The sequence below is a fragment of the Mustela erminea genome, chromosome 17 (assembly GCF_009829155.1).
Source record: "Mustela erminea isolate mMusErm1 chromosome 17, mMusErm1.Pri, whole genome shotgun sequence".
NCBI lineage: Eukaryota > Metazoa > Chordata > Mammalia > Carnivora > Mustelidae > Mustela > Mustela erminea.
The window spans coordinates 20,407,701-20,434,726 of record NC_045630.1 but is presented as its reverse complement, the minus strand read 5'-3'; the positions used below and the strand labels follow the sequence as shown (position 1 = coordinate 20,434,726).

The 27,026-nt window shown below is 42.1% G+C and overlaps 1 protein-coding gene, 1 long non-coding RNA gene and 1 other non-coding gene across 3 annotated transcripts in view; 1 reads left to right on the top strand and 2 right to left on the bottom strand.

Annotated features, from left to right (window-relative positions):
- Positions 1-27,026, top strand: part of NIBAN1 (niban apoptosis regulator 1) — a 157,054-nt gene that overhangs the window by 76,226 nt on the left and 53,802 nt on the right. The window contains exon 5 of the mRNA XM_032317351.1: positions 3,857-4,024. Within this exon, the coding sequence (XP_032173242.1) occupies positions 3,857-4,024 (168 nt within the window). The remainder of the gene's footprint in view (positions 1-3,856; positions 4,025-27,026) is intronic.
- Positions 2,894-2,997, bottom strand: LOC116576874. The gene has a single exon (XR_004280333.1). It is a non-coding gene; the product is annotated as a U6 spliceosomal RNA (small nuclear RNA).
- Positions 2,924-14,978, bottom strand: LOC116575802. Its single transcript, XR_004279955.1, has 3 exons — positions 14,966-14,978; positions 13,674-13,685; positions 2,924-2,996 (listed from the first exon to the last, which is right to left on the bottom strand). It is a non-coding gene; the product is annotated as an uncharacterized LOC116575802 (long non-coding RNA).

Genomic DNA, 27,026 nt, shown 5'->3' with positions numbered 1-27,026 from the left:
TGTTTGCTGCAAACAACAAAAGACTCAAATACGTAAGGCTTTATTTCTTACTAAAGATATTTTGGATATTACACGTCCAGGGCTGGTATGGCAGTTCCGTAAATGTCAGGGACTCTTTCTGCCTTGTCTCTCTGCATGTCTAGGCTATGGCCCTTACTGATACACTCTAAGGGGCCTATTGGAGCGTCAGGGATGGTTTTCTCGTTCCAGAAAGCAGGCAGGAGAAAAGAGAAGGAGGTGCAGGATCTCTTACAGATCCTTCCAGAAGTTTCATGGCCACTTCATTTTCTGTCCCATTGACCCAAACTTAGTGGCTGGGGCCCACCGAGTTGCAGTGGAAGCTGGAAATGTAGTCTTTATCTTTTTTTTTTTTTTTAAAGATTTTATTTATTTGACAGACAGAGATCACAAGTAGGCAGAGAGGCAGGCAGAGAGAGAGGGAAGCAGGTTCCCTGCCAAGCAGAGAGCCCGATGTGGGACTCGATCCCAGGACCCTGAGATCATGACCTGAGCCGAAGGCAGCGGCTTAATCCACTGAGCCACCCAGGCGCCCCTGTAGTCTTTATCTTACACGGTCACTTACTCAACTGGAAATGAGGGATTTTATAACCAAGAAAGAAGGGGACAAGGCATAATGCTATAGTTTTGGAATGTTGATGAGGTCCGGAGCCAATGGCCAAGAAAGAATTCTCCAGACGCCTTTGGTGTAACAAGGCGATTTTATGAAAGCCTGCGGGGGGGCCCCATGGGCAGAAAGAGCTGCTGCATTGGAGTCTTGAGGAATGGCTGATGATATATTTGGGAGTTGGGGGACTTAAGGACAAGGGGAGGTGTCTGAAAGGACTTTCTTATGCTAAAGAAGACAGCAGGATATGGGAGGCTTGTTTTTCCTTCTAGTAGTAAGGCATTAACGTTAAGACAGTTGGGAGCTTCCTGAAGGAATGTTATGCGCTGCTTGTCTCAGACCCTTGTCTGAGGAGTTCTTCAGGACTGCAGGTCATAAAGAAATTTAATTTTATTCACTTTCCCTTCTGCCTCAGTTTCCCCCATCACTCATGGAAGAGAGGGTGATGTTAGGGTGAGTTATGGGTCTCTGGAAGTTCGGCTACTGATAAGAATGCTTTTTCTTTGTAAATCACTAAGATCTCGGTAACTGATGGAGACCATGTCCTGCAGGACTGTGATCTCTGGCAGTAAACCCTCTGTTTTTCCCTTCCCTTGCCAGGACTGCTTGAGGAATGTCACACACATCCCATCCCGGAGTTGGGGGCAGTTTGCTTGTTCCTCAGCTTGCCTTCTGCTTCCTCATCAGACAATGTGTTACAACTACAAGTTTGTGTTACTGAATTTAATTGTTGATTCATTCGCTTGTTCATTCGTACAGTGATTCTTTTTTTTTTTTTTAAGTTTTAATTTATTTTTTTTTGACAGAGATCATAAGTAGGCAGAGATGCAGGCAGAGAGATAGAGAGAGAGAGAGAGAGAGAGGAGGAAGCAGGCTCCCTGCTGTGCAGAGAGCCTGATGTGGGACTCGATCCCACGACCTGACAGAGCCTTTAACCCACTGAGGCACCGAGGCGCCCACAGTGATTCATTCTTATATTATGTGCCAAGTAGTTTGTGAGGTACTGATGCGCCCAAGTTTGTGGTTCTAGCGAATTCTACTTTGCTCCCTTCAGATTTCAGGACATTGAACCAGAGTCCCCATATATGCCTCAGGAAATCTACTTTTTATTTACCCAATCTTGATTTATTGATTTGCCAGGAGCAAGACTCTGTTCTGGAGTCTCCCATGTGGCTCTGATTCATTGTTAGGTTTGCCTGGTGCTTTCAGTGGCCTCTCAGAGGGCCCTTTGGTTCTTCCCTTCCCTGAGGTTGGTGCCCATTTTATAAGGTAGAGAGTGTGAGCTAGTAAGCTGGGGGTTGTTTAGCCAAGAGTAATATCACATAACCGGAATGCATGGAAGGGAATAAAACTTAGGTAGAGATCTGAATAGTAGCATGGTTTAATATGAGTTTCTTAGAATTGATTTTGAGTAAGTGGTAAAAATCCATCGTTTAAAGCTTCTGAGATTTTCTAGGACAACATAGCATGTTTAATCAACAAACTGTGGTTGAACATCTCCTCGGTTCCACGGCTTTGCTAAGGGTTAAGCATCCAAAGGTACATAAGGTGTGGTGTCCATCCTCTTAGAGTTCCAGGGCACTGGTACTGCTTCCCAGGGAGGGGAACTGTGTGAGAACAAGTGGGGGAGCTCCTGTCACTCAGGACCCTCCACGCTGCGTGTCAGTGCCAGACATGAAAACAAATCTGTACAATATTTAGGAAGAACAAGGTAGGGAGCACTCAACCCTGTCTCTAGGGGCGCAGGGAGGTGCCACCAGAGGCAGCCAGAGGAGCTGCTTTTGAACTGACTTTAAAAAAATTTTTTTTTAATTATTATTTTTTTTAAATTTAATTTTGAACTGACTTTTGAAGGATGAATGAGAATCTTCTAGGTGGAAAGGGTAGAGGGAAAGGAAATAGGACCTGCAGAAACAACATTCCATATCACGGAGTGGAGGACCACGCCAAAGGAGAGCAGAGACTCATCAAAATGGAGTAAAACCAGGACAGAGCAGGGCTGACACCAGCACTTCACAGGGGGATGGAGAGAAGGGGCCGAGGGAGCCAATAGAGCAGACCAGTTTGAAACAAATTTTTTTTTTAAAGATTTTATTTATTTGACAGAGAGAGAGAGATCACAAATAGGCAGAGAGAGGGGGAAGCAGGTACCCCGCTGAGCAGAGAGCCTGATGCGGGACTCGATCCCAGGACCCTGGGATCATGACCTGAGCCGAAGGCAGAGGCTTAACTCACTGAGCCACTCAGGCGCCCCTGAAACAATTTTTCAAAAGCATGAAGGACACCAGGGAAGAGGGGATCCTTGCGCAGGGGCTGTGCTAATCTTCTCTGTACCGTTCCAATTGTAGTGTATGTGCTGCCGCAGCAAGCGCTGGGAGACAGGTGATCCTGTGAGTCAAGGGGAGAGAATGTTTTTGAAAGAAGGGACAGATAGCAGCAACAGATACTTCAGATCAGGTTAAAAGTCTTAGATCATGAGGAAACATAAAAAGGCTTACGTAATGAAGAAGAAGCCACAGGTTGGCAGTTAGGACAACGTCAGTGACCTCAGCCATGGGGTTTTGGGACTGGTGGGGCAGGAACCAGACTGAGGCAGGAAGAAGCAAGTGTTGGGTTGGCAGCGACGGCGAGGAGCCAGGGAGCACAGGGCAGAGGGCAGCTGGCGGAAGGGGAGCCTGTGGGGACTGGAAGGTGAGTGACTGTGCAGGCCGGTGAGCCTGAAGAGGGCCAGCGGGGACACCCAGACTCTGTTTGCGGATCCTTGATATGAGGAAGTTGAGAAAGACGGTGTCTGGTGGCCTTGGCTGTCCCTGTCAGGGAGGGGATGAGGCCACTGTCTAGAATGAGACAGTTACCTGTGGAGGGAGTGAGAAGAGCCTGAACAGCCATCTCCCGCCATCTTGGGAAGACATCTCATATCACCTTTCTGTCCCACGGCCTGCCCCAAAGAGCTTCCTTCAGGACCCGAAATAAGTATTTTAAATAAAAGACACACGTTTTAGAATGTCTTTGTGTTGGGGCGCCTGGGTGGCTCAGATGGTTAAGCATCTGCCTTTGGCTCAGGTCATGATCCCAGGGCCCTGGGATCGAAACCCCCATCAGTCTTCCTGTTCGGCAAGGTGTTCTGCTTCTGCCTACAGCTCTACCTACATGGGCACTCTCCTCTCTCTCCGTTAAATAAATAAATAAAAATTAAAAAAAAATGTCTTTGTGTTTTCCACATTGCCTTAGCCTCCAGTGAGAAGGACAACGCCCAGCCCTTTGTGGTCTTGCCCAAGGAATTCCCGGTGTACCTGTGGCAGCCGTTCCTCAGACACGGCTACTTCTGCTTCCACGAGGCCGCGGACCAGAAGAAGTTCAGCGCTGTCCTCAGTGACTGCATCAGACATCTGAATCATGGTAAGATACGGTGCCCTCACATCCCCCACGGGGCTGCTTTGGCCCAGGGGCCTGGTCATTCGCCTCAAGGACAGTTCCTAGCGAGTGCTGCCCCCCGGAAGGAGGGAAGTCGCGTGAAGCAGGAGTCTGTACCTGGGAGCCCGGTCACTGTGCTGGTTGCTTCCTTAGGTCTGGGAAGCCTCCATGAAACAGAATGTGGGGCATTACCCCGTGGCACACGTGAGCCACACTCATGCATATAATTTTGAGTATAATTCATCCACTTCCTTTTTCTTCATGTTTCTTACTGAAATGACAGCAAGACAGCTGTCCCTGGAGAATTTAGTCCTTACGGCATGTCTTGTTTTTTGCTCCTCACCTTTATTTCTTAATAACTTGTGCAAAACTTTATGGTACCTGCAATCATGGGGAGAACTTCTTGAATACTGATTTTTGGGGGCTCCCCCTCGGGTATCTAATTCACTGGCTTTCTGGTGGAGCCCCGGTTTTGCTTTTCTAGTAAGCTGCCCAAGTGATGCAGAGCTTGCTGGTCCCGGGCCACACCTGGAGTGATGTTGCTTCACTTGGCCTCTAGGTACGGACTTAAGTACCATCACATCTATAACGGAAAAGACTTTTCATTGCAATATGGAATTTTATTTTATTTTTTAAAAGATTCTATTTATTTATTTGAGAGAGAGAGTGAGAGAGAGAGATCATGAGAGGGGAGAAGTTCAGAAGGAGAAGCAGACTCCTGGCAGAGCTGGGAGCCTGATGTGGGACTCGATCTCGGGACTTCGGGATCGTGACCTGAGTTGAAGGCAGTGGCTTAACCAACTGAGCCCCAGGCGCCCCAGTATGGGATGTTCTGATGCATTGTTGGGAATGCCGGTTTTTCTGGAATCCACAAAGTTTTCAGTTACAGATGATTAAGCTCTTTGTTCTTTGGCAGCTGGGAAAGGCAGTCGTTAGATATCACTGAAGGCTTACTCCTTGCCAGCCTCGGTGGGTGTTAGAACAGAGGAATGAACCAGGCAAAATCCCTGTCTCTGGGTTTGTATTCAAATAGGCACGAGGGACAATACAAGGTAACTTGATAGTTCTCAAACGTAATCTGTCTCGGGGTAACTCAAAGCGACTATGTGGTGAAGAATGGAGTTCAGGGGCACTTAGGTGGCTCAGTGGGTTAAAGCCTCTGCCTTCGGCTCAGGTCATGACCTCAGGGTCCTGGGATCGAGTCCCGTATCAGGCTCTCTGCTCAGCGGGGAGCCTGCTTCCCTTCCTCTCTCTCTGCCTGCTTGTGATCTCTGTCAAATAAATAAATAAAAATCTAAAAAAAAAAAGAATGGAGTTCAGTACTTTAGTTTTGTCAGAGGAGACCTCTTGGATCAGGTGACGTGTGAGATGAGTCACCTTCCCCACCAGTGCCTTTTTTTCCCCCAATAAGGCTAATGTCATTGTATCTTTAAAGTTCTGAGGTTTCCCTGAGGTTGTCAGTCCCAAAGAGCAGGAGTCACTGAATGATGTGTGTTGGTCCGTTCTTGATTTTAGCCTGTGTATTGATAGGAAGCGAATCGGAAAATATACCGTCACTCTATTTTGCTGTAGCAGCTCTGAGTAACGTGGGTCATACTATTGGCTCATAACTCGTCAGAGACTTTTAAAAACGATACCCTTATTAATATCTTGCCTTGTGGTTTGGATGTTCCAGAGACAAAGAATTGTCCAGCATTGTCTGTTCCGTCTAGCTCACTTTTCAATACACTTACACTTCTGTGTGCAGGGCCTGGGTCTAGTATGAACATGCTGTTGGCACTAAACACAAGAACCATGAAGTTTCCCTAAGCGGAGAATGTTCTCTGCCTAGCCAGATGGGACTTGCTTCATTCCCCCTTCCATGTACATAATAGGAAATTCCCTGAGTAATTTCTGGATGTTACGTAGCCTGCATTCAGATTCCATTTATGGAAGATTTCAGTCCATTCAAAATCTTACTCCGCTCCCAGTGTTATCAAAAGCACCAAGATAATGAGGTCTGGTCATGTTGCCTTTATTTTCCGTCACATTCCTCTGTCCAGAAGCCACTTTTCCTCACCGTGGCTTTATGCCGACTTGATGGGATATGGCATAACTTCCAGTAGCTCTAGGCAGAGCCAGAGACCATCAAAACATTGTAAGGAACAGTCCTTGACTGGCTTAGTCCTTCCCTTCCTGCCTGTCTTTCTGAGTGTGTGTGTGTGTGTGTGTGTGTTTTAAAGATTTTATTTATTTATTTGAAGACAGAGATCACAAGTAGGCAGAAAGGCAGGCAGAGAGCGAGGAAGGGAAGTAGGCTCCCCACTGAGCAGAGAGCCTGATGCGGGGCTCGATCCCAGAACCCTGGGATCATGACCTGAGCTGAAGGCAGAGGCTTTAACCCACTGAGCCACTCAGGTGCCCCTCTTTCTGTGTTTTTGACTGCACAATGCACTACCCCCCCATCTGCCCCCAACTCCTAGTCGTCACTGTCTCACTTCTGTTGTTTCTACCTCTACTCGGTATTCATTGTATGATCTTGAGTAAACCCATAAGCGAGCCATGATTATTTTTTTCCATAATTACCAGAAGAGTCTAGAACCTGATGTGAAATTACGGTCAGCCCACTGTTGCGAATTAACTGGCCCTCAAGCCACATTACACGTCTGTTGAGAACCAGCATATTCCAGTAGCTGATGCCAGGTCGCTGGGGATCGTGTCTGCTTGCAAGGCCTTGGGGCTCTTCTTGTCTATTCAGGTTTATTTAGATGTAATTGTATCAGTTGAAGCTGTGTCACATGCTAATTTGATGTATGTATATATAGAATACAGTGGTCACCACAATAAGTTTAGTTACTATCCATCACCTGGCAGAATTACAGTATTTTTTTTCTCGTGATGAGAACCTTCAAGATTGATTCTCTTAGTGACTGGCAGATATGCAATACAGTATTGTTAACTGTAGTGACCATGTTGTACATGACGTCCCAGAATTTATTTATTTTATGACTGGAAGCTTATACCTTTGACCACCTTCACCCTACATCCCCGCTCCCCACCTCCTGCTTCTGGCAGTCACCAATCTGATCCCTGTTTCTGTGACTTGGAGGTTTTTAGGTTTTTTTGGGTTTTTTTGTTTTGTTTTGTTTTGTTTTCAGCTTCCAAATGTAAGTGAGATCATACAGTATTCGTCTTTCTCTGGCATATTTTACTTAACATGAGGGCCCCCAAGGAATCTTTGAGGGAAGATCATTTCCTTGCCTTTGTGGTAAGTTCCACCAAGGATGTCTGTCCCTGGAGGTTCCTAGGAGACCTCTCTTTGTGCTCAAATCTCGCCATAACCCGGCCCACTTGCCCAGAACTTCTGGGTTCAAATTGGTACAGGTACAGGTAGGCTGGTCCGTTCATTCTGAATCTAGAACCACTTCTATGCCTCCTTACTGGGGGCCTGTGTTTCCTATTTAACCCCAACAAAGGCCCTGATTGCACTCTGGTCTTGGATTATAAGACTATGTCCTAGGGCAGGTTAAGGCAAGTAGAGGGCTCTCTGCTCCTTCTTTCTTCAAGAGAGGGAGCTGGTTCTGGGCACCTCAAAGATGACTTACACTCCTAAGGTCCATAAAGGTGTGTGTGTGTGTGTTGCTTTGTTTTATTTTTGGCACCTCTTCTTTGGGCAGGCATAAAAAAATTCCACAATTATTCTTTAGCAGAACATCTTACTCCAAAACACTGGACTGAATGTCAAGCCCATTACACGGTATGTGCCGGCAGCAACTGCTGTCCTCTGTTCTTTTGGAATCACACAGCAATCCCTTGTCCCCAGTGAGGGAAGGCCAGGGTTCTAAATGTCCAGTGCTGTAAAATGGGAGTTATATAATGCCAAGGTATTTCAAGATAATCCTGTTGTCCAAAATTCATTCTTGTTCTTTAGAATTTTAGTTTGCAAAATCTGGTCATTGTAGTTACAGGGATAGGATAGTTAAAACTCTTAACAAATACAGAGAGTTGTGCATAGGGAACATGGAATAGTGATCGTTATCGACAGGAGTCTGTCTTTTCAGCTCAGGGTAATCGTTCCTTGGCATAGGAATTTGCAGGATGGGGAGAAAGGGTTTCTGGAAGGAAAAGTAGGATATGTGGGGGCCAGGAAGAGAGTCAGAGCTTTAGACCATTAGGGAAACGGAAAGAATTTTGTGTGGCGGGTGCTCAGAGAGGAGAGAGGGGCCAAGTAGGGATGGAGAGATGGGCAGGATCCAGGCTCTAAAGGGCTTTGCAATGGATATTAAGGGATTTGCACTTTATTCTAACAGCGACAGGAAACTATTAAAAGGTTTTAAGTCCTGTATTTGTTTTAGAAAGGTCACACTGGCTGCTCGGTGGGCAGGGATGGGAGAGTCACATGCTGGGATGTCAGGAGGCCACTTGGGAAGCCGTGGCAGGCACCACGCGGTGGGTGCCTGCACCAGAGAGTGGATAATGGAGATGGTGAGAGGTGGCTGGATAAGAGATGTCCAGGAAGTGGAATGAACAGAACTCCAGGTTAGGTAGTGTGGAGAGTGAGGCAGCAGGAGGATTCCCGGCTGTTGCCATTGCCTGAGCTGGGAGCCTTGCGTGTTGAGGAGCAGGTGCCAAGACAACGGGGTCAGTGTCGTAGACGTTGAGTTGGAGAAGTCCAATGAACATCCAAGGGAGGAAGTCTCATAGACAGACGCATCCCAGGGCTGGAGACTGGAGGACCCTCTGGAGGGGAGACCCAAGGGGGAAGTGAGCAGCCTGGAGGCCGTCATTAAGCTGTGGCTGGCTTCGTAGGAAGGCTGTCATTTGCAAGCCCTTCAAAGGCAAATTGTCTTTTTTTCTATGGATCCCCATGCCCAGCAGTTGTCCAAGGGCCTGGGGCCAGGTAAAGGCTCTGTAAATCTCTCCATCCTCCATCCTTCGGTAGTTACAAATACACTCATGTGTGAAAAAGCACAGAACACGTATGTTGGTGCAGCTTAAAGATGGGTGTATATAAAACCTGTAAACATTTAAGGAAACTAGATTGGTGCTTTTATGTTAGGTAAGTGCTGACTTGCTCACTCACTACACGGATCTGTGATTTTACTACTGAACCTTCAGGCAGTGTGCTCGTCGGGAATATAAAACCTTTGTGAAATTCAGTGACTGTTAGGCTCTCTGACTCACCCTCTTCGTACAGGTACCTCTTTAATTGCCAGTGTTTCTTCTGTATTTTATTTCAAGTTTGCTGTTACCAACCTGCTCCAGGACTCATATAAAAAACATTCCCAGAGGCTTTTAGTTGATGTTATTTCTTCCAATTACTGCCACCTCCTTTTGCATGTAACAGATAAATCATCTGTAAGCATAATTTTTTATTAAAATCCTTCAGTGGCGATTGCTGTTGTCACAAGGATGAAACGTCTCATTCCAAGGATTGGCTGTGCCTGATTTGCTGTGTTCTCCAGCACCAGCCTCCTTTCTCCCAGTCTTGCTGTCTTACACCTCCTGCCTTCTTTGGAGAGGAGTGTCACGGGACCCCTCTGGCTTGCATACATCTCCGACAGCCAGTCCTCCCTTCCACCTACTCACATTCTCTCTAGCTCCTTTAAGAACCAGCTTCAATCTGACCCCTGCCGAGAAGACCCCGGGGTTAACTTCCGGAGCACCAGTTATCTGTCCTGCTGATTGGAAACTCTCCACAGTCTGCTTTACATTCTTCATTTTCATGTCTAACCCGTCCTATTTCTCTTCCTTTATTTCAAGTGCCTCAAGGGAAATCGTACATTACCCTTTGTGTCCCCCTGTAGTGCTCAGACAAGTATCTTGTGTTTCATAAAATGGCTCAAGGACCTTCGTGAATTCATAACTTACTGCTAAAGGAAAGCTGATTTCAGAATTGGAAGTGCAGTTTGAGAGACGATGATTGTTTAAGTGTGGCCTGGCCTACTTCATAAACACACTGGCATGAATGAGTAAGGAGACTTGTCAGTACAGAGCCTAAAGGGTTTGAGGAACAAAAGTATCAGTTGCCAGAAGACGGCCACCGCTGGATGCACGTGATTCTGGGAAGAATGTGGAGCGCCGCCACGTTGTGTTGGACGGTCCTGTGCTAGCCTGAAGGACAGCCAGGACCGCCACTGAGTAAACGCTGTATCCCCGTCATCACGAACACTAGGAAGAGGGGACAGTAGAATATCTGGGAGGCATGAGGACACCTGGGTCAAAAACACGGAATAAAAGGAGAGCCCAGAGGATGCTGGAGAGAAAAAGAAAATTATGTAAAAGCGCTCTGCAGACCTCCGTTTTGAGCTGGCTGCTCAGTCACTTACGACAATGATGGCATCCAAGGGCGCCGATGATGGAGTGAGTCAGGCTGAATGTGAAGCTGTCACAGTGATTACACTTTAGAATCGGCTGCTGTCAGGGCTGCCTGCTTTGAGCTCTTCTCCCAGAAATCCCACGTCAAATCAAACGCCTTCACTAGATTTGGTTTTGACACTTACACATTTTAGGTGTTCAATAAATGCTGCCAAATTAAACTGAATTTTAAAACTGAAAAGGATCTTCTGATTCAAGCAGCCACAACAAGCCTTCTTTGGTGTGTGTTTCTTTGAACGTGATGTGTTACGTTCTCTGGGTGCTCACCGGTAGATCTCAGACCTGTTTTTACTACCTTTTACTTGGAGCCGTATCTCCTCTGCCCATCATCACCTGTGAAACACATTCATGCCTTGAGGGACTCAGTGTTCTGATGTGAGGATCAATCCAGTTTAACTGGAAATATACAATGTGTTTTATGTTATTATAACTGAAACACAGACTTATGAATTTGTGGCACGTGCTTATATTTATAGACACACCGGTCTATGAGTCAGAAAATTCTAACTATGCTTGGGCTCTTTTGGATGCTTTATTACAAAAGAATGTTCCACTAGACATACATAAATAAAAGTACAGTTTTTATAAACATCTCTTGGCATGCTTTTACTTCTAAAAGGCATTCTGCAATGTAACTTTGTTGCAATGCACGGAAACCTCCATGCACGGTAAAGAAAAATGCTTGCCAAATTTTTGTTTAATCAGTGATGAGATACCAGTTTCCAGTTTTTATAGGACTGTCCCAGACAAAATTCTTTACAAAATTCTGTCTTCTTGGAGACTACGTTCTCCTTGATTTTTAGTGTGTGCTCTTTGCCTCACACAGTTAATGCTCTACAAGTTGTAAACGTTTCTCTCTGTCCCTTTGTGAATATGCCATTTTCTCTTAAGGATTTATCTCTTCCCCCTTTCTGATCTTTGCTTACTGTTCATAAAAAGTTAACTTTGGAAGGGACTATTGGTGGACTATTCCAACCTCTCAGGGTTCATTTATGATAAAGGCTCAAATAGTAACTTGCGTGCTCAAGGTCATAGCTGGTTAGCAGTAGAGCACTAGTTGTCCTGATACCTAGTCCTTGTAATTTGTCGTCTGTCAGCATTGCTTTTTTGAAGACTCATCTCTTGGTCACTGAAAACACAATACTATTAAATCAGACGACTTTTGTGATACATTTGCATGACCCAAAGTGAAGCAAACTCAGTGCTGTTCACTGAAGGTCATCTGAGACCTGGATTATGTCTGGTTTCTTGATAAGCTAGCTACTATCTTGAATTTAGCTTGGCATTTTGCCCACCTGCTAAAACTGACTATATCTTTTAGTCTAGCTACGTTCTGAAGATAATATATTTGGTAATGTAACTTGTTTACTGGTTAAATTTTGTGTATGGTAAAATGAAAGCTGCATATGGTTCATATACAGTTGAAATAAAAACTGATTTGTAAAGGAAAATTATGCTGTTTGTGAGGACTTGCAATGGAATAGTCTAAAAATAATAGATCTAAAATTAGCCAGACAGAGAAAGACAAATACCACATGGCATCACTTACATGTGAAATCTGGGTGGGTGGGGGGGGGGAGGTCAAACTCACAGAAACAGAGCAGAAGAGTAGTTGCCAGGACTGGGGACCAGGGAAATAGGGAGAGGTTGGTAAAAGTGTACAGACTTTCAGCTGTTGGATGAAGAAGGTCTGAAGATCTAATGTAAAACATGGTGACTATCGTTGACAGCACTGTATTGTATCATTGAAATTTACTAAAACAAGTAGAATTTTAAGTGTTCTAATCTACCCCTGCCTACCAAAGAAAAATACATGAAGTGAGAGATGTGTAATTAACTAGATGGGCGAATCTTTTCATTGTATATGTAGTCATTACTTATATATGATTTCATTATAAATATATGATCACCAAGATGTACGTTTTACATGTCTTATCATTTTTTTTTAAAGATTTGATTTATTTATTTGACAGACAGAGATCACAAGTAGGCAGAGAGGCAGGTAGAGAGGTGAGAGGGAAGCCAGCTTCCCGCTGAGCAGAGAGCCCGACGCAGGGCTCGATCCCAGGACCCTGGGATCATGACCTGAGCTGAAGGCAGAGGCTTTAACCCACTGAGCCACCCAGGCACCCCTGTTTTATAACTTTTTATGTGAGTTATACCTGAATAAAGCTGAAGTGAAGAGCCAAAGTAATAGATCTAAACAGGTTTTATTCATATTATATATACTTACTCAAGTATAAATTAAATAATTAAATTTAATTTTAATGATAATAATTTTAATAATTAATAATAATATAATGATTAATTAAATTAAATTAGTAAATGATTAAATTACTCAACACTCAAAACAGTCTAAGAGTTGATACTGAAAGAACGGGACTACGTCAGAGACTAGAATCAATAGAAGTTTTCTCTCAGTCATTCAGCCTTTATCACCACAGAGTACCTACAAATGTCGTCTTCCATTCACTTGTTGCCTAAAGCTATGAGGCCATGAAACTACTGTTGGATCCTTCTTTTGGGCCTGTCTAGCACATGTTATCACTTCAGTGAAACCACTGATCCCTGCCCCCCACCCCCTTCCTACTTCCAGTGAACCAAGTAGTTATTTAGGGATAGAGGTCTAAAAGTTACGTTCTTGTGGTAGTTAATGGTGACAACTTGGCACAATAATAAAAAAGATTAAACAAGCAGAGAGTTGAAATCAATTCAAGCCAAGTTTTTATCTGTGTTGTTTTGATTGGGTAAATTCCAAAATTACTGGAAAGTTTTTGCTGTTATTATGACCGACTTTGAAGACAGCTTGACAAACTTTCATGGTTTTTGTTTGTGTGTTTCTTTTTTTAGTTGTGGATAGACTATGGTAAGGTTGAAATGATACAATAAATGAGATGGCTGCTTTAATATGTGATTGTGTAGTCAGTGTTATGAAAGAACTCCATTGGACACATGTTCCTAGGTTTCTTTTAAAAAATCACCATTCAGGAGGGCTTGGGAATAAGTCTCACCTCTTATCCTGGAATGGGGAGCCTCTGTCCTCCCTCCCACGCTGTGAACAAATCTAGAATGTGTAAGATGTAAGAGAACCATGCTGGGGGCTGCCTGTTGTTCATTCCATTTGTTGTTTCGGGTTTTTAAAAATTAAATACCGAGTAGCTATAAAAGAATGCTTATGAGGTCTGTAGAAGTTTGAAGAATGTTACTATCACCAAGTGATTTCTTATGTGTCCTTGCCTTATCCTACTGCCTTCCTCTCCCTTTGAGAGAACACCACCCAGATTTTGTACTTTACTTTTCTTCATAGCTTTGTCATGAGTGTTTGATCACTCTGCATCCTGTGGAATTGTAATCCTATTACATGCCTTCTTTCATGACCTCCCTTTTCAATCTTTTACTCGAATGATTCACCACTTTTATTGCTTGTGGCTGTATTTCATTGAAATTCATTGTATTTCATTGAATTGCAAAGTATATATTCCATTATATTAATAGACCCTGATTTCCAATATCCATTTTACTATTGATAGGCATTTGAGTTGTTTCCATTATTTTTTCCAGACAGTGTTGCTGTGAACACTTTTTGTTTGTTGCTGGTTTAAAGAAATGTAACTCTGATTTGGTTTGCTAATATCTCAGGGAATATTCACATCCATGTTGAGTTCATTTGGCTTGTAATTTTGCAATGGCATTTTTAGGTTTTGCCATCAAGGTTGTTCTCATCTCATAAAATGAATTACGATGGAGTTTCCGCCCCCCCTCCTCTTTTTCCTCTACTATAATGTGGAATAGTTTGTGTAACACTGGAACTACTTGTATTTTTGATATTTGATGGAGTTTGTCTAGGAACACATATTACTCTTTTTGAGGGTGAGTTTTAAATGACTGACTTAGATTTTTATTTGTTTATTTAAAAAAATATTTTATTTATTTATTTGACACAGAGAGAGAGAGATCACAAGTAGGCAGAGAGGCAGGCAGAGAGAAAGGGGAAGCAGGCTCTCCACTGAGTAGAGAGCCCGATGTGGGGCTTGATCCCAGGACCCTGAGATCATGACTTGAGCTGAAGGCAGAGGCTTAACCCACTGAGCCACTCAGGAGCCCCAAATTACTGACTTAGATTTTTAAACTGTTACAGGATTATTTAGTTTTTATCCATTTCATTTATGTTCTAAAATTTTGTGGCATACAGTTATACATAATATTCTCTTATTAAGAATATATTCATGAGGGGCGCCCGGGTTGCTCAGTGGGTTAAGCCTCTACCTTTGGCTCAGGTCATGATCTCAGGGTCCTGGGATCGAGGGCCCGCATCGGGCTCTCTGCTCAGCGGGGAGTCTGCTTCCCCCTCTCTCTCTGCCTGCCTCTCTGTGTACTTGTGATCTCTCTCTCTCTGTCAAATGAACAAATAAAATCTTAAAAAAAAAAAAAGAATATATTCATGATTCCCCCTATATTCTCTGTGGGGTATGTATTTGTTCCTTTTTTGTTTCTAATACTCTTATTCTGTATCTCCTCTCTTTTTTTTTCCTTGGTCAGTTTCACTGGAAGTTTGTCCATGTTGTCAACTTTTTCAAAAAACCAAACTTGGATTTGGCAGACTATTGTGTATTTGTTTTCTATTATGTGAATTTCTGATGTTATCTTTTTAATTGCCTTAATTCTGTTTCCTCAGGCCTTATTTTGCTGGTTTGTTTTTTCTTCTCTCTCATCTATTTAGTGGATACTTAGCTCATTGTAATTTTTAAAAAATCTTTGCAAATTCTTTGACACTTTTTCCTTCAAAAAAATGATACCCAATTTTCCTTCTTTTAAATATGGTCCAGATTTGGTGACTCACTTCGTACAAATAGAGGGTGGCAGAAGTAATATGTTGAGTTTCAAGAATAGGACACAAAAAGAATAGTTTCTGCCTGGCTTTTTCTCTTTTGAATCACTCACTTGGGAGGAGCTAGACACCATCTAGTGGGAACACACAGCAGCCCTTTGTGGGGACCATGAGGAGAGAAACTGAGGTTTCTTGCCAACAGCCAACACCAACATGCCAACCCCAACATACCAACCACATGGATGCTTCTGTTGTAGTCAAGCCCTCAGATGATTGTAGTTTTGGCAAATGATGTGACTGCAACCCTCATGAAACACCTCAAGCCAGAAGCACCCAGCCATAGGGCTTTCGAGTTCCTGACCCACAAAAAACTATGAGAAAGGATAAATATGTACCATGGTTGTAAGTCATTGGCTTTTGGAAATAATTTGTTACCATAGCAATAGAAAAAGTATATTACTCACTAATCCTCATCCTTTCTTCTCATCTAATATAAGCATAACTGCTTTATTTTTTAAATGATTTTATTTATTTGTCAGGGAGAGAGAGAGAGAGCACAAGCAGGGGGAGCGGCTCACAGAGGGAGAAGCAGGCTCCCTGCCGAGCAAGGAACCTGATGTGAGACTCGATCCCAGGACCCCAAGATCATGACCTGAGCCGAAGGCAGTCGCTTAACCAACTGAGCCACCCAGATGCCCCAGACATTAATGCTTTAAATTTCCCTCTACAGATTGTTTTAGCTTAATCCCACAAATTTGGATGGATAGTATTTTTCATTATTATTTTTGCAGTAATTTTCATTATCAGACTTAAATATTTTCTAATTTCCAGTCTTTTTTTAAACTTATGAGTTATTTAGAACTGTGTTTCTAGCTTAACTGCATTGTAGACAAAAAAAACTTGTTCTGTAGGATATCGTTTAAAATGTGTTGCACCTTGCTTTATGGCCCTGTATGGGGTCTTCCTGGGGAGGGGACTGGCAGCCTAAAAGCTCCTTGGGTACTTGTATATGTATGTGTCTATTAAGTGTGTCTTTGTGTCATTCCAGTCTGTTTTGTGTCTACTGATTGATTGTTTCTTACTATGCTAAATTTATCCCTTACCAAAGAGGGATCTATTAAAAATCTGCCACTATCATGGTAGACTTTTTTCATTTCTATTAATTGTTGAATTATATTTTGTTAGTATTTTATAACATATCCATGTTACTAGATGGATACTTATTTAAAATTGTTTTATCTTCCCGTGAATTGAATCGTTTATCATTATGGAATGACCCATTTTATCTCTGTGAACGCTATTTGCCTTCAAGTCTATTTTGTGTGATTTTAATGGAGCAACACTAATTTTCTTTTTTGAGGGCTTGTGCAGACTATCCATTTAATACAAACATCTGACAGTCTTTTAAATGGAGGATTTAGTTTGCTGACATGTCCTTTTTTTTTAAAAGTAAGCATTTTTGTTTTAAGCCTCTCATATTGTGTTTTCTGTATATTCCACCTTTTTTTTTCTGTTTTGTTTTCTCTGCATTCTTGCCTTCTTCCAGATTGATTATTACCACTGTGCACTAGAAATGTGTATATCCTGTTTCTGTCTTGTTTGCCTGTATAACTTCTCAAGAATTAACCAACATCCTTCACTTTCTTTTTTTTTTAAGATTTTATTTATTTTATTTATTTGAGAGAGAGAGAGATCACAGTAGGCAGAGAGAGAGGAAAACAGGCTCCCTGCTGAGCAGAGAGCCCGATGCTGAGCAGAGAGCCCGATGCGGGGCTCGATCCCAGGACCCTGGGATCATGACCTGAGCCAAAGGCAGAGGCTTAACCCACTGAACCACCCAGGCGCCCCAACATCCTTCACTTTGTGTCAAATAAAGATAACTTAGAACACTAACTCCTATAACATTTCTCCACCACCACTATGTATCGGCTCTCGTTGACTTGAATTTTAATGGTATCTTTTTCTGTTAACCCTCTGAGGTACTCTTATGGCTGTTTTATACAGTTTTAATGTTTACCGCATCTTTACACCTTCTTTGCTCACAATTTTTCTTGCATCTCAGACCTTCCATCTGGGAGCCTTTTCTTTCTTCCTGAGCTGTATCCTGAAGAATTTCCAGTTTTTGTTTATCAGAAAATGTCTTTATCTCATCCTTGTTCACAAAAAATAATTCACCACATATAAAATTCTGAGGTGACGGTCATTTTCTACCACCACATTGAATATTTTATTCCACTATATTTTAGCTTTCCTCACTGAAGTTGAAGGATTTCTTGTTCTTTTGAAAGGTATTTGATGTATTTCTCACTTAAAAGAAAAACCCACATATTTTCTTTGTCTCTGGTATTCTCCAGTTTCACAAAAATGTGTCAAAGCTGTGGAGTTCCTATTTATTTAGAATTCTTGAGATTTGTTGGTTTTCCTGAATCTGTAGGTTATTATTTAACCAATTTTAGAAAATTCTCACCATTATCTCTTTTTCTCCCTTATTCTGTGTCCTCTCCTTTGGTAAATCTGATTAGATACATATTATATATTCTTATTCTATCTTCTTCATCCCTTAACCTTTTATATTTTTCTTTTTTTTTTTTTTTCCTGCTTCTTCCTGAACAGTTTCTATAGATCTCTCATCTCAGCTGTATTTAATCTCTGGTGAAACTCACTGAATTTTGCTTTTAATTGTCAATTTTGTTCATTTCTGGTGATTATTTCTGTTCTTTTTTTTTTTTTTTTTAAGATTTTATTTATTTATTTGACAGAGATCACAAGTAGGCAGAGAGGCAGAGGAGGAGGAAGCAGGCTCCCTGCTGAGCAGAGAGTCTGATGCGAGGCGTAATCCCAGAACACTGGGATCATGACCCGAGCCAAAGGCAGGGCTTCAACCCACTGAGCCACCCAGGCGCCCCATATTTCTGTTGCTTTTCTAATTTGAATAGTCCTTTGAAATCATCTCTTACTCTTTATTCGCATTGTCAATTCCTTCTTCTATTTTAAAAACATGTTAAACTGACTATATTTTATATTCTGTGTAGCGGATTCCAATATCTGAGATCTTTATGGGTTGTATTCTGCTATTTCTTATTTCTGCTTGTCCTCGTTCATGGTACCTTATTACCTGGTGTACTTTGTGATTTTTCATATAAGCTCATATTTCGTTGAGGCCCGTTGAAGGTGAACTCCTCCAGAGAGGATTTGTGTTTCTTCTTACCAGATGCTAGAGGGCACTGCCAGATATCTGCGCCACTCGGTTCATGTGCATTTAGGCCATAAATGTGGGAACATGCTTGTGCATATGATTTCTCAAGAGACGTGTTTATCTCCTTTACTCAGTGCCAAGATTTGAGACGAGCAACGTTCTTCTGTAATGGTCTGAAGCCATTTATATATGGGTGGTTTCTACACTTTAACTTAGCTCCTTATATGCATTGGGACTTTGATTCTGGTACTCAGCCTCCTGGGAGACTATGTAAAGGGTAGTGGGAGGTCACCAGCTTAGGGTGGTAAAGGCATTGGGTCTGTGATGCCTTCACTTTTCTAAAGTGAAAGCTAGCTTCATGGCTTGGCTTATGTTTTGGGGTTTTGTATTAGTTTGCTAGGGCTGCTGTAACAAATTACCACTGACTGGGTGCCTTAAGCACCATAAATTTTTTTTCTCACATTTCTAGAAGCAGGAAGGTGTTGACAGGGTTGGGTCCTGCTACAGGCTGTGAGAGAAGTGTCTGTTCCAGGCGTCTCCCCTTGCCTTACAGAAACATCACTCCTATCTCTGCCTTCATCTTCACATAGCATTGTTCCTCTGGGCATGCCTATGTCCAAATTTCCCCCTTAATAAGGACGCCAGTCACATTGGGTTAGGAGCGCAAGCTAACCAAGGTCAAGGTCAAGCTTCCAGAATGACCTCATCTTAACTAGCTACATCCACAAGGACCTTATTTCCATTTTCCTGCCAGCTTATCAAGACATTTAAAAATGTTATTCACAGTGTAAGGGACGCCTGGGTAGCTCAGTCAGTTAAGCATCTGCCTTCGGCTCAGGTCATGTTCCCAGGGTCCTGGGATCAAGTCCCACATTGGGCTCCTTGCTCAGCGTGGAGCCTGCTTCTCCCTCTGCCTACTCCCCTGCTTGTGCTCTCTCTTTCTCCCTGGCAAATAAATAAATAAATAAAAATCTTTTAAAAATTAAAAATATTTTTCACAGTGTAATTTATACAGCGTATTTTTTTTTTTTCCCCATGGAGAGGACTGGTTAAAGTATAGAGCCTACCATAGTGCTGGACACCCACAGATAAAATTTAGGTGGTATAGATAAGGTGTCCCTAATAGTTTTACAAAGGCTGCTTCCGTCTTTTAAACACATGTCCATTTTGCAACCCTGTTGCATTGCCCTTGAGGTCTGGCCGCTGCACACAGGCCACCTTGCCCTCAGGGAAAAGACTCAGAAGCTAAAGCTGATCTTCAGAAAATTTTCAAGTTCCAGGGCCACGTTCGGAACTAGTGTTTCCGTCAACTCTGTATCGAATGCTCTCTGCAACTATAGCCCATACCAGCCATAATGGTAGTAATAAAGAAATCTCAGTCACCAAGGTTAAATTCTACACTGTCTTGTGATGTATAAGACGATAGAGAAATGCAGACTACATTTTAGAAAGCGTTTCATTAAATACCATTCAAACCTTTCCTATATATATTAAAGGATTCAGCCTCAGCTCTCTGAAAACTTTGTTTAACCAGATGCTCTTATTCATTTAAGGTTATCCATAGACGAAAATTTTAACAATATTTTTCAATGTTTTACTTATTTATTTGAGAGAGAGAGAGTGGGAGCAGAGAGAGGAACAGAGGGAAAGGGAGTGGGAGAAGCAGACTTCTGTGCTGAGTGCAAAGCCAGATGCAGGGCTCAATGCCGGGCTCGACGTGGAGCTTGGCAGAAGGCTCATTGAGACACCAGGCTCCACGTGGGGGTTGATCTCACAACCCTGAGATCATGACCTGCACCAAAACCAAGAGTGGGATGTTCAACTGACTGAACCTTCCAGGTGCCCCAGCAATATTTTTCAAAGTGTGATCTGTCAGCCACTTGCTCTGAATGAGGTGGGGTGAGGAGGTGTTATAACATCAGATTCCCTGGCTTTACCACAGACTAACTAAATTACAATTTCTGAGAAAGGAAAACCAGAAATCTTATTTTAGAGCAGCATCCCTTCAAAGTTTGAGGATGGTGGCTGCCTGGGATCTTCCTCTCAAATGTAAGTTTTTCTTTAAGCAACTTAATCTTTATTTTTTTCTTAAGTCACATTCTTGGTAGAGAGTTAGGATTTTTATAATACAAAATCGTTGTTTGAAGTGGTATTCAATAGAACTGTTTAAAAGTAGTGCATGGCCACAATGTCCTTAGCAGTCTTATGATAAAATCAAACCATTTATAATATTGTAGCTAGGATACCACAACTTCCTTCTTGAAAATGATCTTAAATCTAATAGCAAGTACAAGTGAGAAATAGTTTATTTACTTACTGAGTTTTGCATTTCTAGTGTGAGCCTTTTATCTTTCTTATTACATTATCTAATTGTACGTAAGAGCTCACTCTGGCAAGCTGCACCTCGAGTATAAGTGTGGAGATGATCTCCTCTAATAAGATGAAATATCTCTCCCCTTATGCCTGTGTCCTCACCTTCTGACTACTGTAGGGGAGGAAAAAATTTCCTCAACCCTCTTAGGGTCCCTGCTCCGTCTGAAAATTGGACTGACAACGACAGATTAACAGGATAAAAGTATACAAGTATGTCTAAAACACATGGCAGAATCTATAATGGGATGAAGACTTAAAGAAACAATTTCACCTGAGTGTTTTTAATGCTAGGTTTTTTTTTTTTTTTTAATATTTTATTTCTTTATTTGACAGAGAGAGAGATCACAACTAGGTAGAGAGTTAGGCAGAGAGAGAGGAAGCAGGCTCTCTGCTGGAGCAGAGAGCCCGATGCGGGGCTTGATCCCAGGACCCTGAGATCATGATCTGAGCTGAAGGCAGAGGCTTAACCCACTGAGCCACCCAGGCGCCCCTAATGCTAGCTTTGATAAAGAATGGCAACCTGTGGAAAGACCTGATAGACCTAGAACTACGAGCTAAAGGTAGTAAACTGAGGGAAGCTCAGCAAGGCCTGTTTTCAGATTCTTCTTGGTGTCCCTCTGGCTTGGAGGTAAGGATGCTCCTTTCCTCCAGGTCTAGCGAGGGCTCCTCTCACATGAGGAGGTTAGGGTGGGAGAAGGTCAGGGAGATCTTCCAGTTTCTGTCATTTTCTCAAACTACTTCAGCTTAAAGATTCAATATGCCACGGTGTCATATTTAGGGGTAGTGTGTTCTGAATCCCATTACTATCTTCTACCTCTAAATGAGAGATGGCTCTAAAATCCCAGAGACAAACACTACCTCTAAAAGCCATTTAGTCCTTTCCCTCAGCTATCTTGGAGGCTGTGCTTGATGAGGGTAGGAACCCTGTGTTGTCAAAACTTGAGTTACCTAGGGTCACCTGGGTGGCTCAGTGGGTTAAGCCTCTGCCTTCGGCTCAGGTCATGGGATCGAGCCCCGCATCAGGCTCTCTGCTCAGTGGGGAGCCTGCTTCCCCATTCCCCACTTGCTGCTCTGCCTACTTGTGATTTCTCTCTGTCAAATAAATAAATAAAATATTTAAAACAACAACAAACTTGAGCTACCTAACTGCTGCCTTGAAGCACTGTATGGATCAGTAAGAATAGTTAACAGTCAGTGAGGGCTCCCTGGGTGCCCCCATGAGTGTAGGAGCAAAAGGACGTGTGCTATTCAGTTTACAGGGATTAACTCAGTGATTCTTCAACTTCCCATGGGTGTCAGAATCCCCTGGAGAGCCCATTAAAACACAGATTACTGGGCTCCATCGCCAGAGTTTCTGAATCATTAAGTCTGAGCTGGGTCCTAAGAATTTGCATTTTTACCATGTTCTCTGGTGATACTGATGCTGATATTCCTGGTCTGGTGACCAAACTTGCAAAAGCACAGTATTAACTCATTTAATCCTCATAGCAATCCAGACACTATTATTATTATCATCTTCATTTTATAGATGAGGATTCTGGCTGGGAAGACAGCTGGTGATTAATAAAAGACTTTAAACCCAGGCAGTGTGACTCCATCTAACTCACTGTATCATGCAGCTTCTCAGTTGGCAAGCACTTATTTAGCACCAATTGTTCATTCATTATTTGACTAGCTGCTATAAGGAAAATCTAATCCAATTCCTTACTCAAGTCGGCAGGAGCTCAGGTGAGTCGCTTCTTACTGAACTTGACACCAGCATGTTTCACTTTGTAATATCTCTCTGAGAGGGAAATGAGCTGCTGCACATTTATTGAAATTAAGGTGGCAAATGAGATGCAGAAGTTAAATCTTTTCTCTGTTTTTCAACATGAAGTTGTGCCTTAACCCAGATGGGTTTTTCTGTGGTAAATTGTGTACTGTGAAAATGCTCTCCAAAGTCAATTTTCTTGGCTTGTACAAAAATACAGCTGAGAATAATTTTGTGGGGTATGTTGCAGGGGTGGGATTGAAAATTCATGGTACTTGTGTATTACCATCTCCTTGTGTTTTAAGTACTTAGCCTTTTTCTTTTCTTTTTTTTTTTTTTCCTATCAGCATTTTGTTATGCTTGTTGGATTCCTATATTGGCTAGTGCCTGGAGGGAAGTCCTGACTTGACCTGATTTTTTTAGCATTTTTTTGTGGAGACCACAAATTATGCTTTCAGTGACCACCATCCGGCTGTTAGGGGGACATTCCTATTTTAAGGGGCTCCAAAAGGGAGGTGAAAGAGAAGGAAGTTGGGAAGGAGCAATGACATCATAACACCCAGTTTCAGACCAGGCTACTCCCTCTTGAGTTCCCTTTCCTGTGGGGGATCGGGGCATGGCCTACGCAAATACCAACTAAGAAAAGAACTGAGACTTCTCTTCATTTGTACTTGCCTGTTCCTTCCCCAGCTTTCCAGAGAAATTAGAGGACTGCCCAGACTTCCCAATTGCCTAGATTAATGACAATCTTTTTTTTTTTTTTTTTCTAGTTTGGTCCATGTATAACGGGGATAAATGACACTTTAAGGAATGACATGAGCAAAACTTGAAACAAAAGAACCTTTGTTAAGTGTCTACCATATCCAGAACATTGTCCTAGATACTGGGCAGGGGGTGGGGGGCAGGGAGCAAACAGAAACCAAACAACCACTGCCTGTAAACAAGACTTGGGTTACAAAGCTAGCCCATTCCATCAATAGTAGAAAGTTTGGGGAATTGTTTTCTCCTAATTTTCAAGGACAGATGGAATAACAACTGGAAAGTAGACAAGAAACATCATTTTACTTCATCCCATCTCACTTCAAATCAACCCTTGCCCAACCGGAGGTGTCTCTCTTCCAGAGATCATGGCTAATCTTGTAACACATCTAACCACAGTCCTTTCCTTTGTAGGTCCCTTGTGAGGAGGATAACAGTTAAAGGTCTCCCCTCTTCTCTCCTTCACTACTCTTGAAGACATCAGATAAGATATATTTTCAAGTTTTGGGAACCAAGAGCCTTTCAGTAAAGCTGTAGACTCCTTTAGGCAACGCCAGTGAGTCATTCTTGCCAAGACAATAGGTAGTTTGCATCTGTCTAGCGTTTCTTGTCAGAGGAAGCTTGACACGCACAGAATGAGCTGTACTTCCTGGCACTGTGTGCCTAGGCATGAACCACAGAATTTTGCAACAAGACCCTTCATTAAGGGCATTCAGTATTGCAGTTGGGGCACTTTTCCTATGTGTAGTGTGTGTGCTGTGCTGTGTGTGATGGGGGCTACACCCCAGCTTCCTGCCTGGCCTCACTACATCAGTATAGACACTGTGTTTTATAACTTTTGTGCAGAAGCAGGTCATCATAGTTCGTGTTTGTCTTTAAAACGAACAAGTTTACCCATTTGTGTGCTGATGGATAAACAATAATAGAATGGAAAAGAAATACTGAATTCTGGTTAGCTGAAACAAAAGCAAAACTTACATTATTTCTTCTGTAGATACCTTGAAAGCCAAATGTTCTTAAGATTGCCAGAAAGTTCTAAATATTACTAATGTTATTAATTTTGAGGTTGGTTGATTGATATTTATGGTTCAGTTGGGTTGTGATGAAATATAAGAAAATTCCCAGCGTAGATGAGTGAGTGGCTATTGGACTGGGAAGGTGGTCTGAACTTTTTCCATCTCTGGTTTCTCTTCTGACTTCTAGTCCCATTTGGTGTTTTTTGTTTTTTGTTTTTTTTAATTTTTAAAATGATTTTTTACTTTAAGTAATCTCTACACCCAACATGGGGCTCAAACTCATAATCCCTGAGATCAAGAATCACATGCTTCACTGACTGAGTCATGCAAGCACCCCCATATTTGGTGGGTTTCAATGAATGCAGTACTGCTCTGCTCATACCATTATCCTTTCACCAGGTCAAGAATCTAAGTCTCCAATGATCTCATTAAGATGTTCGTGGGAAGGTGAATTCCATAACTGAAAGAGAAGGGAATGGAAATTGAAGTGTTATAATAGAGAGCTAACAATCGGGGCTAAATACACTGTTACACATTATATTCTTCAAATTATATTTCTTGTCTTCTTAGTTTTTCTCCAAAGAACATTTCCTATAATTACAGCACTACTTTTACTGCCCTTGGCTTCTTTCTGCCTTAGAAATAAATCCTGTGCCAGTAGCTCGCTTGGGGCTCCTTAGTTCAATTTTCTGAAGGCATTGACTTATATGTCATTTCCCCTGGAAAGCGTTCCTTAATTTGTCAGGCTAGATGAAAGCTTCTCTGATTTCCTTCTTTCTATCTGTGCATTCATCTGTCCTTTCTTTCTCTCTGTTCCTACTTCCAACATAGTACCAACCATATTATATCATCATTGACTGTTTACTTGTCTGTCTCCTAAAACTGGAATTTCCTAGAGGCCAGTCCAGTGCACATCTCTTATTGTTTCTAGCAACAGTCCTGGGGTATAGTAAAGATACACACATTTTCGTATTTTTGAACTGAGTGAAAGAACATAAGGCCGGAGTCATTGTTTGAAGAAGGGTCTTCTTCTAGAAGTTAACAAAAAGTTAACAATAGTTAACAAAGTTAGTCAGGGTTTTGGAAGAGGGTTCAGTTTCCTTGTATTAACAGCAAAGACATTTTCCTTGCAAGACTCAGCTTTCCTGAGTATTTCCTAAATAGTATTTCCAAAATACCCAGGCAGTTTTTTGCTTATTTTCCATTTCTCCAAAGGTGCATCAACTTTGCAACTTTTTCTCTTGCTCCTCATCCTTTGCTGTCATTCCTGTTTAGTCTTTCTTCTGGATAGAAAACCGTACTTTGGGCTTATTATTCAAATAATTTGTGAATATCAATTTTACTAGTCGATTCCTGACCAAGACCAGCCAGGCAAAATGATAATTGTGCCATTATTGAAATGAATTGTTTTGTCAGCTATGCCTCATTAAACATCCCTTCTTTTGTTTAAAAAATCTTCCCTGGGAAGCCTGGGTGGTTCAGTCTGTTAAGCATCTGCCTTCAGCTCAGGTCATGATCCTGGGGCCCTGGGATGGAGTCCCACATCAGGCTCCTTGCTCAGCAGGAGCTTGTTTCTCCCTCTGCCTGCCACTCTGCCTGCTTGTGCTCTCTCTCTGACAAATAAAAAAGTAAACAAAATCTTAAAAAAAAAACCAAAAAACACTTTCTTATCTCTTATACATCTATTTTCATTTTACACACAATTTTTAAAAAGACTTTATTTATTTATTTGTCAGAGAGAGAGAAAGAGAGAGAGCAAGAGAGCAAGCACACAAGCAGGCACAGAGACAGGCAGAGTCAGAGAGAGAAGCAGGCTCCCCGCAAAGCAAGGAGCCCAATGCAGGACTCAATCCCAGAACCCTGGGATCATGACCTGAGCTGAAGGCACTGGCTAAACCGACTGAGCCACCCAGACATCCCTATTTTATATACAATTCTTTAGAGTCATATTTGTAAATATAACTTTAACGTTGCTTTTGAATAAGTAACCTAATTAAAAAAACCCAACATTTCTTCACCTCTGTGAAGGAAAGACTTTTTCTCTCACATTACAGTGGCTTCCAAGGCCCTATAACCTCCACATAGTTTTACCAGAATAATGCCAGGGTAGGTATCTTCCTTGAATCCTACCCTATTCAAATGTGCAAGTCACACTTGTTCATGGACTAAAATTTTGCATGCAGAAAGTATTTATTATTAGATAGCTCATAGAGGAAGAAAATGAAAATGAAATATTTTGTATATTATAGCTTGGCAGAGATATGATTGTAAATTGTAATGGTAAAATACTGGCTAACATTGCTAACATTTATTGAGCACTTACCATGTGCTATGTGCTAAGGCTGACAATAGTCATATGGATTAGTGCTATCCTGAAGAAATGGAGGCTTGGACAGGTAAAGGGACCTGCCTAGGAGGTGGACAGTTAATCAAGTGTAGACTCAGATTTCAAATCTTAATGTTTGACCCCAACAACCATGCTCCTAAATGATGTGTGTTTAAGAGCTTGGCACCTAAAGGATTACATTCGGTTTTTCCTGACACATTTCAAGAGGGATTTTAGAAAGTGGTAATATGAGTCACCAGTATTTGAGGGAATACGTTGCTAGGTAAGGTAGTGGGTGTTTGATATATGTCTGCTCTTTTATCCCAATGACAATATTTTTTTTTTTAAGATTTTATTTATTTGTCAGGGAGAAATAGAGAGA